This window comes from Nycticebus coucang, chromosome 4 (genome assembly GCF_027406575.1).
Source record: "Nycticebus coucang isolate mNycCou1 chromosome 4, mNycCou1.pri, whole genome shotgun sequence".
In the NCBI taxonomy this organism is placed as follows: Eukaryota; Metazoa; Chordata; class Mammalia; order Primates; family Lorisidae; genus Nycticebus; species Nycticebus coucang.
Genome location: NC_069783.1, coordinates 111,416,652 through 111,431,001, shown reverse-complemented (window position 1 = coordinate 111,431,001; position 14,350 = coordinate 111,416,652). Strand labels below are relative to the sequence as shown.

The 14,350-nt window shown below is 53.6% G+C and overlaps 1 protein-coding gene across 31 annotated transcripts in view; it reads right to left on the bottom strand.

Annotated features, from left to right (window-relative positions):
- Positions 1 to 14,350, bottom strand: part of NCOR2 (nuclear receptor corepressor 2) — a 207,399-nt gene that overhangs the window by 56,798 nt on the left and 136,251 nt on the right. For 29 of the 31 annotated variants that reach the window (XM_053590060.1, XM_053590081.1, XM_053590083.1 and 26 more), the window contains 3 exons: positions 9,930 to 10,069; positions 8,504 to 8,676; positions 6,184 to 6,246 (listed from right to left, as the gene is read on the bottom strand). In XM_053590060.1, the coding sequence (XP_053446035.1) occupies positions 6,184 to 6,246; positions 8,504 to 8,676; positions 9,930 to 10,069 (376 nt within the window). The remainder of the gene's footprint in view (positions 1 to 6,183; positions 6,247 to 8,503; positions 8,677 to 9,929; positions 10,070 to 14,350) is intronic. The other 2 variants (XM_053590068.1, XM_053590070.1) reach the window with 2 other exon arrangements.

Genomic DNA, 14,350 nt, shown 5'->3' with positions numbered 1-14,350 from the left:
CACGCTGTTTCCTCTGCTCAGATACCTTTCCTCCTTTATTAGCTGGTCAATAATAGGTTGCTGGACTAAGTCATTCAATCCTCACACCAGCCCCGTTCCTACATGGCAATAAGAGCACCTGGGTTCAAATCCTAGCTTGACTGCTTCACAGCTGTGTGACCTTGAGCAGCTCACTAAACCTCTCTGTGCCTTGGTTTCCTCACTTGAATAAACTAATAGTAGCACCTGCTTCATAAGGTTGGAAGAGATAAAGTGACTTCATACATGTAGCATCAAGCAGTTCCTAGCACCCAGGAAGTGTGCCATAGTGTTACTTGGTATAATTTTTTTTTTTTTTTTTGAGACAGAGCCTCAAGCTGTCGCCCTGGCCAGAGGGCCGTGGCATTACAGCTCACAGCAACCTCCAACTCCTGGGCTCAAGCGATTCTCCTGCCTCCACCTCCCAAGTAGCTGGGACTACAGGCACCCACCACAACACCCGGCTATTTTTTGGTTGCAGCCATCATTGTTGTTTGGGGGACCTGGGCTGGATTTGAACCCGCCAGCTCAGGTGTATGTGGCTGGCACCTTTGCTGCTTGAGCCACAGACACCAAGCAAGGTATGCTTCATTATTATTTCATGCTTTGGATGTTAGCCCAGTGGCCCCTTGCTCAGGGAGCCCTCTGACCAGGTGGACCCCCAGCACCACAGAACTCCTTCCAGCTATCATGGTACATGTGACTTAGCTGCAACTGACATCCCCATGTACAGAGGCGGGCTGAGGCCCAGCAGGGCAGGCACTTGTACCAGGCCAGGACCCAAGCTCAGGAAGAAGTTTCAGAGTCTGTGTGCTGAACCACAGAGGCTTGCCACTTCTGAGCACTTACTACATACCCAAAAGCTGCACATACATAGCTTGTTCTACCCTAAGGTACCCCTGGGAGGTACCCTAAAATATCCCAGACTCATTTTAGGGAATAAGGGAAAATGAGGGAGAAATAATGATGGGCTAGGCCCAGGTCATAGGGCTAAGGAGCTGGCTGTGGCCACAAATGGGGACAGGGAACTCAGCACACCCAAGGCATTGCTGCCTGAAGTGCTTCTGTTTACTCAGTGGGTGTACAGGGTTGAACAGTGTACAGGCAGTCCCTAAGTTACAAACATCTGACTTACACACAACTCCCAACTTATGACAGAAACTATTTCAGTAAGTCCCCAAGTTACAAACATCGAACTGACATGCAACTTGTACTTATGAACAGAAGATATTACAGATGATAGGTAAATGCAACTGTTTCAACTTACATACAAATTCAACTTATGGGGGTGGCGCCTGTGGCTCAGTGGGTAGGGTGCCGGCCCCATATACCAAGGGTGGCAGGTTCAAGCCTGGCCCCGGCCAGATAAAATAGCAGTGGAAACTGCAACAAAAAAATAGCTGGCGGGCAGTGCCTGTGGCTCAAGGAGTAGGGCGCTGGCCCCATATGCTGGAAGTGGTGGGTTCAAACCCGGCCCCAGCCAAAATCTGCAAAAAAATAGCCGGGTGTTGTGGTGGGCGCCTGTGGTCCCAGCTACTCGGGAAGCTGAGGCAAGAGAATCGCTTAAGCCCAAGAGTTGGAGGCTGCTGTGAGCTGGGACGCCACAGCCCTCTACCCAGGACAACAGCTTGAGGCTCTCTCTCAAGAAAAAAAAAAAAAAAAAAAAAACCTACAGAACCTATTCTGTTCACAACCCAGGATTGCCTGTACCCCTAAAGTCTCCTGTACAACAGAACCTGTGAGTGGAATCTTACTTTTAAAAAGGTCTTTGTGGGTGGCACCTGTGCCTCAAGGAGTAGGGTGCCGGTCCCATATGCCGGAGGTGGCGAGTTCAAACCCAGCCCCAGCCAAAAACCAAAAAAAAAAAAAAAAGGTCTTTGCATGTGTGCTACTAGATCAGCAGTTCTCAACCTGTGGGTCGTGACCCACAGGAACTGTATTAAAGGGCCACGTCATTAGGAAGGTTGAGAACCACTGTACTAGATTGAGGTGAGTCCTTACAAGAAGAAGGAAGTCTGGACAGGGACACACAGGACGAAGGCCACGTGTGAAGAGAAGCAAAGGGTTGCCAGCAGCCACTGGAGGCTGGAGGAGGCGAGGAAGAAGTTTCCCCTAGAGCCCCTGGAGGGAGCACAGCTCCACTGATACCTTGAATTTGGACTTCTGGCCTTTAGAACAGGGAGGGAATAAATTGCTGTTGTTTTAAGCCACCAGTTTGTGGCCCCTTATTATGACAGCCATGGGAAATTTATATAGTGGGTACTCCTTTAATTCCCACTGTACAGATGAAGAAACTGAGGCCTAGGCAGACTTAACTGAGGTTACAGAACTAAAACATCTAGAACAAGTGTTTTCCAACCTTTTTTATCTCATGGTACACTTGAACCTATATATGATTAAACTTCTGTGGCACACTTAAATTATCTTGATCAAAAAAGTAGAAAAGGCCGGATGCTGTGGCTCATGCCTGTAATCCCAGCACTTGGGAGGCCGAGGCAGGTGGATTGCCTGGGCTTATGAGTTTGAGACCAGCCTGAGCAAGAGCAAGACACCCATCTCTAAAAATAGCCGAGTGTTTTGGCAGGCGTCTATAATCCCAGCTTACTTGGGAGGCTGAGGCAAAGGATCACTTGAACCCTATGACACCATGGCAATCTACCCAGGGTGACCAAGTGAGACTGTCGCAAAAGAAAAAAAAAGATTAAAAAAAAAAAAAAAGACTATACTTACTGTGCTTTGAACTTCTTTCGAAAATAGTTTAATGATTTTAAAAATTTTCATGGCACACCCCTAAGATCCTCTCACAGCACACTAGTTGAAAAATCACTGATTTAGAGGTGAGACCTGGTTTCTCTATAGGGTGGGATGGGGGTGGAAGGGTGCTGCAGCTCATCTGTCAAGGACAGGCTGCTAGAGTCTTCCCAGATGTTTTAGGCTGGCTCAGTGGTCTGAATGCCCAGGGGGACACCTGGCTGCTTACCTGCCTGAGCTCCCTGATCACCCCTTGCCTCACTCGAGGGTTGGCCTAATGTCACTGAAGTGATGGGTGGAAGCCACCTACCTCACTCAGGCATAGCCAGTTCTTAGCTCTTCTTCCTAACTCTAGGTTTCTGAGAGCTTAGCAGGGAGCTCTGGAACATTCCTAGCTTCCCCACCCCCACCTACCAACACCTGCCTCACCGCCCTCAGGCCCTGTTGCCCCTGCCTGGAACACACAGCCATTAGCAGCCACCCTGAGCGGTAATTGTCCAGAAAGCTGTAATTCATGGCAGATGAGCTCTCCCAGCATTATTACAAATGTCACTAGGCAGAGCCTCAGCAGCACAGCCCCCAGGGGACTTTCTGCTGCCATCTTTGTGGGCAGGACCTAGAATGAGCTCACTGCAGTTGCTGAGGACCCAACCTTGAGAAGGTGGGGCACACTCCCGTCTCTACTGGTGAGTCATCCCCCCAATCACCCAACCTCCGGATCTGCCCTTCTAGAAGAGAAGAGAGAGGGCAGCCAATGACTCCTGGTTCCCAGGCAACAGGGAGAGTGCTAGGGATGGAGCTGTGGTGACAAGAGGAGACACACAAGAGGGGACTGAGGGGCCATGGAACACCCATGCTGAGTCCTCCAATGGGTGGGTCCCTGGGGCAGTTCCTGGCTGACAGGCTGAGATCCTGAGGACCCACATGTGATTCAAAGACTTGTACTTTGACATGAATGTTTCAAATAAGCACACACAGAAACAACCTGCATATCCATCATCAGACATGTGCACACGACAGAGTATTATTCAGCCATATAAACCTCAAGCACTTCATAGTAAGTGAGAGAAGCCAGACACAAAGGCCTCAGACTGTAGGATTCCATCCACATGAAACGTCCAGGACAGACAAACCCGCAGAGACAGAAAGTGCATTAGCCGTCGCCAGCCGCTGGCGTTGGGGGGGTGGGGTGGGGGGCGGGGAACAACACTAATGGGTGTGGGCGGGATTTCCGCCTGGGCTGATAAAAGTCTGGAACCAGATGGGGGGAGGGTTGCACAACACCATGGCTGACCATGGATGTACTTGATGCCACTTAACTCTTCCCTTAAATTTTATGTGTATTATATCAAAATTTAATAAAAGCGTGTGGGGGGGATCACCCAATTTCAATAAAGCCTCTTTTAAAGCCATCAGTGACATCTACACCAGAAACCACAAAGTGGGCACAAAAGACAGAGAAACAACACAACAGCAGGGCCTCCTTTTGGGCTGACGGCACCCCTACACCCTGTTGAGGGCTCCTTAGATGCACTGGAGACACACTTCCTACCTGCTGGAGGACACGAGTGGCTAAATGATGGCACGGTTCCTCCCGGTCCTTGCTCCAGGCCCACCCTAGCCTAGGGGCTTTGGAGAAGAGAGGTTGTGGGGGAGAGGCCCAGGGCCCAGGCAGGAGCCCTGAGGACAAGTGGCAGGGTCCCAGGATGACAGGCAGGGGGTGTAGAAGGCCTTCTCAGGTCTGTGGCTGCTCCCGGGCAGTCTCTGAAACCCAGCCCCCAATGCACAGGACCTTCAGAGACCCCTCCAGCCAGGTGGAGGGTGGGACAGGGCCTAGACAGCACTGTGGTCTGGGCTGTTCTCAGACACCCTACCCTAATGTGCCTGGACCTTCACTATAAAGACTGTTTGCTCCCTCTGGGAGATATCGCCTCAAGCTTTTTTTTTTGAGACAGTTTCAAACTGTCCCCCTGGGCAGAGTGCCATGATGTCACAGCTCACAGCTTAAATCCTTGGGTTTAAGCGATTCTCTTGCCTCAGCCTCCCATTTAGCTGGGACTACAGACACCTGCAACAATGCCCGGCTATTTTTTGGTTGTAGTTATCATTGTTGTTTGGCAGGCCCAGCTGGATTCAAACCTCCAGCTCCAGTGTATGTGGCTGGTGCCCTAGCCACTGAGCAACAGATGCTGAGCTCAGCTCAAGCTTTTTGCACAAAGAAACCATACATCAGAGATAGGACCTGGGCTCTGGCAAGGCCGCAGGGACAGAGAACCAGGAGGCCCAGGCTCGCTCCCCGCCCTGCGCAGCAGCTCCAGGATATGGGGCTTCTGCAGCTCAGGGTTCCTAGGCCATAAACAGGGACAGGGCAGGGACAGGCCCTTCTCTTAGGGACAAGAGAGATGAGAAGGGGCACCCATAGTGGGAGCTGGTACACAACTCTAGGTCCAACTGCCCCTGTGCAGGGCACAGTCAAGGGAGCAGAGCAATTCACACCAATTCCCCTCAACATCTGTATACCTGATTCCTCAGAACCAACTTGATGACCTCCCACTTTAGAGATGAGCAAACTAAAGCCTGGGGATATAGGTCACTGAGCTGGGAGTGAAGGGCACGCTACCTGGGCTCTGGTGAGCATGCCTATGACTTCCAGGGGGATGGTGGGGTCAGTCGCATGCAACACACTATCATGGCACGCGGCCTCCGCCACCCAAGCCACAACTGAGAGGTGCTAGACCCCAGCTGCCCCCCTATTGCGTGCTGGTAATGGCTTCTTACAACAGCACCCATGCCTGTAGGCTCCCTGCAAAGCCAAAGTTCCATCGCAGGACCTATCACATGGGACATTCCTACAATGAATACAGACAGTCCAGACATGCCCAGCCAGTCTGGACCCCGTCATCTGGATCAAGATGCTCGAACCTAAGATGGATTTCCAGAGCCCCCAGCATGCCTGAGCCTGGGATAGGGGCCTTCAGGGCTCTGCACAAGGACTGGCTTGCCTTGCAGGTATCACTAACCCCATGACCCCACTGAGGTGGCTGCCAGCAAGCTCTAACTGCCCCGAAGCATCCAGGTAGGCTGCCACCACTCTGTCCACAGGGCTAAAAGGTGCTGACCACAGAAGTCATGCAGAGGTCATTGACCGACCACATGCACAGCATGAGGTGGGTGTCCCTAAGCCTTGCCCCCATGTCACACAGGTGAGCCTGACAGTACTGCCACACATACCCAACTTCTGGAAGGTAAAAAAACTGAGGCTCCAGGGACAAGCGACCAATCCAAGAGTCTTGGAATCAGAGCCCACTGCTGAAGACATCACTCCAGTCCCTAGGATCAATGACCTCCCCTCCACATGAGCTGCAGGCACCCAGGATGCAGACAAGGGTGCCTAAGCTGCCCAGTGTCCCTCACCTTTCTTGGCTGTTTCCATTTCTTCTTCAGTCCAGCGAGAGCTCTCGTTCATCTCCATCGAGGCTGCAAAGGAAGACACAAGGCTACTGGAGGCAGCAGGGAGGGGAGGCACCTTGTCTGCACAGAAGACTCCTCTCCCCTCGGAGCTGCAGGAGTGGATGGGGCCTCAAGAGCATCACTCCAAGCTCTGAGCCATGAGGGGAGGCCATGGAGCAACACCTGACTCTTAAGCTCTGTGCTGAGCAGATCCACATGAGTCACTTGGGGCCAATCTCTATGTGACCCACAGAGATGCAGGATCTGAAGTCACCCCATTCTACAGGCAGGGAAACTGAGGTTCAGAGGTGACAGCTGCCTGTGAGCACTTGCCTGGGAAGGGGGACCACCCGCAGGGATACGGTGACAGTGTGGGGGAGCAGGAGCTACAGGTCACATACAGTCTGTTCTTTGCTGTAGGGCTGCCCTGTGCATTGAGGATGTTCAAGATTGTGTCTAGATATTGCCAAAGGCCTCTGGGAGATAAAACCGCCCTGGTAGAAAACTCTTGCTCTGGAGGGTAACCATCATGCCCCCCTAGTCATCCTGTTATTCACAAGGTACACATCCTTGGGGTCAAGTGCAGGTGTCCACATGGCTGCTGTGACACTAAGTATCAGTCTGTCCTCCGAGCCCCCTAGATATGAATCCTGGTCCTTGCTTTTGAGTTCCTTTAAGATCTACATCAGGGGTGGGCATGAGAGCTGCTGGCTTCATGAACTCAGCACCAGGCTTAAGTGGGTGCTCAACAGAGCCTTGCTGAACAGGACAGGAAGATTCCAGCAGGAGGGAGAGGGGAGAGGGTCCCACCCCCACAGGCAGCCCTCAGACCCCTGTTCCCAGGGCCTGGGCCTCTCCAGGATCTCACCAGCTCCTCCTCCCTTTCTTTAGGGCTGTGCTTTTCACATGGAAGCCCTCCCTGGGTCTGAGAGGACTGCCCCCAGAAGTAGGTATCAACATGCTTTTGCAGAAAGTGCTTCCGCCCTACACTTCTGCCCTGAGCCTCCAGGTACTACGCCACCACCAAGGAGCAGCAGCAAATACCTATGGGAGCTGCACAGGGTTTGTGGCCAGTAGGGGTGGGTCAGAATCCCAACTAACTCTGTGGCTTTTGGGATACAACATCCCTTCTCTAAACTTCAAGCAGCCATTTATGAAATGGGTCCAAACTACCTCTCCTTGGAAGAGAGGGCAGGTGCCTGGCCCAGACCCTGGGAAAGAGGGGACATCTGTGAGAGATAAAGCATCATCTCTGCCAACTCCACCCCAGGAATGAACCCTAGCTGGGTTCCCACAGAGGTTGGAGGGCCTCCCCACCAATAGCTAAAATAGGTAAAGAGACGACAGACACACACGGCTGCCCCCTGTGGCTAAACTTGGGAACTGCTATTCAATTCCTCTTTTCTCCCCTTTTCTTGGGAGGGAAGCATTAACCAGAGGGTGAATGCCTTTCCAAGCAGAAAGGGAAACTGAGACCCACAGGGGTGAAGGTACAAACCCAGATGCCCCCTAGGGCCAGAGTGGGGGACAGTTAGAACCCACTTCACCCTTCTAAGAAAGGGCGGAGGCCACTCAGCTCCCAACAGCTGCTATGTCCAGGAAACACTGAGGCTTCTGATTTAAAAACTGACAAAACAACCAGAGCTGGTGATCTGGATTTTTTTTTTTTTTGTAGAGACAAGAGTTTCACTTTATTGCCCTCGGTAGAGTGCCGTGGCCTCACACAGCTCACAGCAACCTCCAACTCCTGGGCTTAAGCGATTCTCCTGCCTCAGCCTCCCGAGTAGCTGGGACTACAGGCGCCCGCCACAACGCCCAGCTATTTTTTGATTGCAGTTTAGCCAGGGCCGGGTTTGAACCCGCCACCCTCGGTATATGGGGCCGGCGCCCTACTCACTGAGCCACAGGCGCCGCCCTGGTGATCTGGATTTTTATGTGACATCTCTCAGCTCTGAAATCACAGTGGTTGAAGCCACTGTGCTCTTCCCACAGCACAGACATTGTTCCAGGCTCTTCCACATGGAAAGTTACTAAAACCCTTCCCCCTCATGGTCAGAGGTAGCCACTGATTTCTCCTACTGTGCAGATGAGAACACAGAGGCACAAAGACGTTGAGGAACTCACAAGGGGGGCACAGTGGGCGGGGGTGGGGGGGAAAAAATCACACAGCATACTCAGGTGCCGCCAATTAACCCAAATCTCACAAAGCACCCACACAAGCAAAGCCGGCTGCGGCTCCAGCCTCCACCCTGCCCTCCTCCTCATGCCCCCACCACGAGCTCACCTAGCTCGGCACTCTGCTGTGGGGTGACAGCCTCCTCACTGTTGGCCTCGTTGGCCATGGAGCGGGTGATGCGGCCTTTGCGCCGGCCCTGGCTGTTGGCGGTTTTGCGGCCTTTGGAAGCCACTGCCTCCTTCTCGTCGTTGTCTTCCCCTGAGGTGTCGTCCGTCTTTTCCCTGAAGGCCACAGAGGGGAGACAGGATGGACCTGAGCTACTGGACAGATCTCTTCTCCAGCTTATTCTGCTCCACTCTGGCTGCTGCTGTCATGTACTGACCAGATGCCAGACTGTAGGTGAGCCTGAGGTAAGGCTGGCTGGTGGCAAGGGTCCTCCCTTCCAGGGAACCAGAAGCACAGCTGGCAGTTACCTGCGCGTCCTTTTATTTACCCAAGGGAGGTGTGTGCTGCACTATCACCACTTCATTCACCTCGTCAGGTAGCAGGGAAGTTTTACCCCCAAATGGGAGGTGCAGGTGCGGAGCTCAACTGCAAGGCGACTTTATTCATAGCCGGAGGGGGATGGGCCAATGGCTGTCTGCAAGACCATTTTACACACCAAATAGTGAGATCGCCCACTATCCATCGGCAAGACTATCCGAAGAATTGAACATGGGCATGGGCCAGTAGCAATCTACAAGGCCATTTTAACTGCAAAAGAGGAGAGCGGCTCTGCATAAAGTGCAATACTTCTGCTTTCCGCAATACTTTTGCTTTCAGTATTAGCTGGGACACTGTGCCCTGAGGAATGTATGGGAGGAAGCCCTCCTGCTGGTCTTTGCAGGCTAGCAGAGGTGGGGGGTGGAGCTGGGGGCTTTCTCAGAGAGTTTGCTGCAGGCTGCTGGGATTTATCACCTCCGCCCTCCCATTCATCTTCCTGAAAGGCCCCGGCTGGAAGCGTCTGGGAGACAGGGTAACGAAGCCAGATGTTCTCTGAAGCCACATTCCTGAGCCCATTACTGGTACCTGGCGCTAAGTCGTGCCACCCCCTCCCTCCAGCTGGCTATGTTCCCTCGGCCCCTGGAGGCACTGGAAGCTGTCACACCCTGAGGCGAGGCCAAGCCTTGATCTGCAAGAATTCACGCAGACATCCATAATTCTAAAAGGTGAGCGCTGCCGGCACACCTAGTCTTTCTAGAAGCTGCTCCGATCCCCCACTCCTGGTGCCTCAGGAGACTCAGCAGGGAGGGGGAGGCTGAAAGTTCCAAAGTCATTGCCTGGATTTATTAGCTTAAGAGTGGAGCTCCAATGAGCTATCTGCTTCTACCATCTCCAGAGGGCTTGAGAAAGAAAGGGCAGGTGGGGGAGGAAGGAGGAGCTGGAGGCTTCCAGGAGGGGCTGTCAGGGACAGACAGTTGATCCTGGCCTTCACCACCCCAGTGCTGGTCCCCCACGGCTGAGTGTGCTCTGAGTGCAGGGCTGGGGGCCTTACTTGATTAGCTCTTCCTTGTCGTTCTCCACCTCCGGCTTCTCCTCCTCCTTCTCGGCCTCCTTCTCCTTCTCATCTTTTTCCTCCTGGCTGCTCCGGGGCATCTGCTGCTGCTGCTGCTGCTGCTGCTGCTGTTGCTGCTGCTGTCAGGCCCCAAGGGGAGGGCAGGGAAGAGAGGAAAGAAGAACTCGGTGAGGCAGGTGAATCTGTGCACCTGGGCTCAGCAGGAACTGGGGGAGAAGAGGAGGGGAAACTGTAGACAACTGGGAGGCCAAGGACAGCTGTTATGACTGGGGCCTGCAGCCTGGGACCTGGGGAGCTGGGGTCAACGAGTGCTGGTGTCAGGTGCCCTGAGTATGACTTGTGCCTCTCATATTTGGTGGTATATGACCTTGGATGAGGGTCCTAACCTCTCTGTGCTGATTTCTTCACTTTGAAAAAACAGGGGTATTCAGTGTGCTTATGCTAGAGCCAGGGGCTGGGAGACTGCACTTAGGACGGCACCTGGCAGGGTACGTAAGAGGGGCAGAAGCCACCTGGGCCAGAGTGAGGTGTCCAGCTGAGCCTCAGGCAGGTATACACTGGGGAATCTTGGGACACACCCCAGTCCTGCCTTGCCCCTGAAAAAGTTCAGACCACCTCTCTAAGCCTCAGTCTCCAAGTCTATAAAATGGAGAGGTGTGAGATGCCCCCAATTCCCAGGAGCCCCAGGCCTGCCTACTTGTGGCTGTAGCACTGCCAAAAGCCCCTTGGTGGAAGGAGCACCAGCCTGTGCTCTAGGGCAGGTCAGAGAGTCCCAGGGGCGCCTCCTCACTCAGCCTTGTCACTCTAGGCCCCCAGGCCACACCTTACAGAGACAGAGGAAGTGTGAACAGCCAATTCCTCCCAGCACCACCTCCCAACTTCCTTTCTGTCCTGCCTGATTTCTTTTAAGGTGCACACTGATTTTCTTGGCCACCCCAAGGTCCTCCCTACAGACAGCTGCCAAACCAGACCATCTTTCCATCCTACTGAGCCAAGTGAAATAAAAATAAACCCCAAATGCCTTTTTATGTGTACCAGGGCACAGTTGCACCAATTTCCAAACCAGGGAGAGAGAACTCCAAGCAAATGGAAAAGGAAGGGGTAAGGGCGAAAGAGAGAGAGAGCCCCCTTTCTCCCTGCCAGGACCGGATGCCTGCCCACCACACGGGGCCCCCCTCACGGGGATCCTGCAGACTGCAAGGACACAGAGGCAAGGTCTAACCACTGCACTGCGGGTGGCTGTGGGCTCTCATGACTGCTGTCTCTACTCCAGAACCTCCTGCTGGGACCTGCTCTCTCCTCCCCAGGAATCGCATCCTCTAGTGTTCTGTAAGAGGACATGGCAAGGGGGCAGAGCCAATTCTCAATTCTCAACAGGAAGTCCAGAATCCTCACACCAACTACTCACCTTAAACACTCAGACTCCACCCTTACACAACCTAGTGGGAGGGGCACATCTCCTGCCCTGACAAGTGATGCCTTTTTTGAACTGGCTCAGCAGGTAGGAACTGGGGCAGAGGGGTTCTCCGGTTGTCCCTTCTCCACATGTGCCTTGAGGGGGTGGGGGTGGCAGGGCAGTGGTAATGGGACCCAGAGAAGGAGGGAAGGAAGAAGACATTAGAAATTCCTGGCGGGGGGAGGGTCTGCACACCCACATGCTCTCTCCACTGTTCAGACTTCCCGGGCTTCCAGGATCCAACACCCAGGGACAGGGTCTGAGGCTATGCAATCACAGGGAGCTTGGCATCCCCACCTGGGCTGCGGCCCCTCCTCCCGGGCTGCGGCCCCTCCTCCCAATGACAGCAGCAGCCATGTGGGCCAGCACCCATTGACTGGCTGCTGGATCTAGGCCAGTGGGGGCTCTGTGAACCTGGGGTGTAGCCTGCAAGCCAACGCAGCCAATGGATGCAGCTCCCCACATGCAAAGCAGGGACAATAGCCAAGCTGCACTCAGGGCCTTCCCCACCCCATGGGTCCCCTGAATCCTGAGAGAAGCCCCACCAATAAGGATGTGGTGTAGGGGAGAAAATCCTCACAGAGACCGAGACTGTGTTTCCCAAGTGGTTACTTGACACCCTGCTGTACATTTTATGTTGGCAGGTCCCCAGCCCCTCGGAAGTCCTGGGGATGACGATGAAGAGGAAAGCAACACCAGTAATGTAACCTGCAGGGATGTCCATGGGGACAGCCCCATCCCAGGCACCATGCCCAGGGCTTTGTAAACACTATACCACTGAATGCCCTGAATTAGCCCATGATAGATGAGCAGTGACCAATGCTCCCATTCTGTAGTCTTATATCCAGGAAAGAGACACTCTGAGGTGCAAGGGGTATGGTCCTGCCATCCCCAAAGCTCATACCACCCTCTAGCTGGGACCTGGGATTTCAGGTGTGGCCAAAAGGAGCCCTGCCCCTTTCTGCCTATCCCAGATGTCCCCAACTCAATACTCCACAAGCCCCCAGGCCTGCCCACAACCCCCTGACCCCTGCACAGGGGACATCAGCCCCAGGGCACTCACCATGGCACTGGCTCACAGTATTACATATAGGCCTTGTGCTGTGTACCCCAATGGCCTCCTCTACAGAAGAGAAACTGAGGCACAGTGACACTAGTACGTAGCATTCAAGTTGGGATCTGAGTTCTGCCCCTACCTAGACCCTACCTACATCGTTCCATCTCCCAGCCCTTGGCTCTCCAGCACCCCAGGTCACAGTCCACCAAGCATTGCCATCTCATGGCAAGGTCAGCAGTCTCCATCAGCACTAGAACCCAGTCATGGCTTCTGTCTTTTTCCCACCAGAAGTGCAACCCCAGCACCAGGCACTGCCCCCTCACTGCCTCTCTGATACGAAAGGCAGGGGCAGGGCTCTCCCCATGTTCTAGGCACACTTTCCGAGGCCACCCTGGAAGCGTGAATAGGTTCTGTACTTCCTGTGGCCTAAACACCATCTCCCATAGGAGAGACTTCCCTGCAGCCTGTGCAGGGCAACCCAAGTGAAGGAGGGTGGAAGGGAAAAATAGCCGGATAGCCCTGGCCAGAGGGAGAGACCTCATCAGCCCTGATGAGGAACATCTGCCTGGCCTCGAGTTGATCACACAGTAGGCTGGTGGGCTGATTTAGGGCTGCTCCTGCTCCTACTCGGTCCTGGGAGATTTACACGGGAGGTGTGGGGTGGGGGCAACTCACAAATCCCTAGGAAGTACTGAGTGGACCTGGTCAGCTGGCTCTACCCCCTAAAGCCTCTGTGTTTTAGGACAGCAAACTCAGTGACTGCCAGCTCAACACAGGACTGGCACTGACCGGGCCATGCTGCTGGCTCTCATGACCATGCATGGGGCTGCAGAACCACACTGCTGGGCTTCGTCGGCAACTGACAGCCGCGGTTCTGAGAAGCACGGTTGCAGGGGAGCTCTGCAAAGTCTCAACACCCAGGTCACATCCTAACCCCACATAAATGACATCAGAATCTCCGAGCTGAGACCCAGGTGTCAGTATTTTACGTTCCAAGTTATCCCAATGAGATGATAACACTCTAGGCTTGGCTGGCCATGTGGTCCCTGTTGCACTACTCAATTCCACCACTGCACGGCAAGGGCAGCCAGTACATGAACACATGGGTGTTAATAAAAGCAGGTGAGAGCAGGAATTTTTCTGTGGATCCTTAATTTTTGCACCCTACTCTACACTAATGCTACCCAAACCTGAAGGTGCACACAAATCCCCTGGGGATCTTGGTAAAATGCAGGTCCCCATTCAGTAGGTTGGGGTAGGGCCCAGACTCTGCATTGCCACCTGGCTCCCAGGGAAAACTGCTGCTGCCAATTCTCGGGCTACACTGAGCAGACAGGCCTTTGGAGGCCCTTGTCCCCCCAAGCTCACACAGGACCCTCACTACTGGTGGTAGATATGGTGGTAGATAATGCCCACAGGAGCCTTTCCCTCCACTGGAGGAGCCTCCATCTCAAACAATTCCACAGCTCATGGCAGAGGTCCACCCCTGCTGCCACATCAGTCACGCCAACCATGGGCTTGGGGTCCAATACTAGGTTGGGAATGACCTCCCAAACCATAGCACGATTCTGTGAAAAACCTAACCAGACCTATGGTTAGCCACAGCCATCGGCTCAGACCTTCAAGGGACCCCTGCTCTGGAACCCTGTGTGCTGGACAAGTAACCTGGAACTCTGAGCCTGTGCTATGGCTCCAGACCAAGGCTGTGCAGAAAACTATTTTAATAAAAACAAGGGCTTACTGAGCACAACAAACTTGTGATGAGGCCATCTTCTCTTCATTTTATACCCATTAGTCACTAGAATCCTCCCAGCAACACAGGTATCATCCCTGTTTTACAGATGAGAATGCAAAGACACAGAGAGGGTAAGTGACTCACCCAAGGTC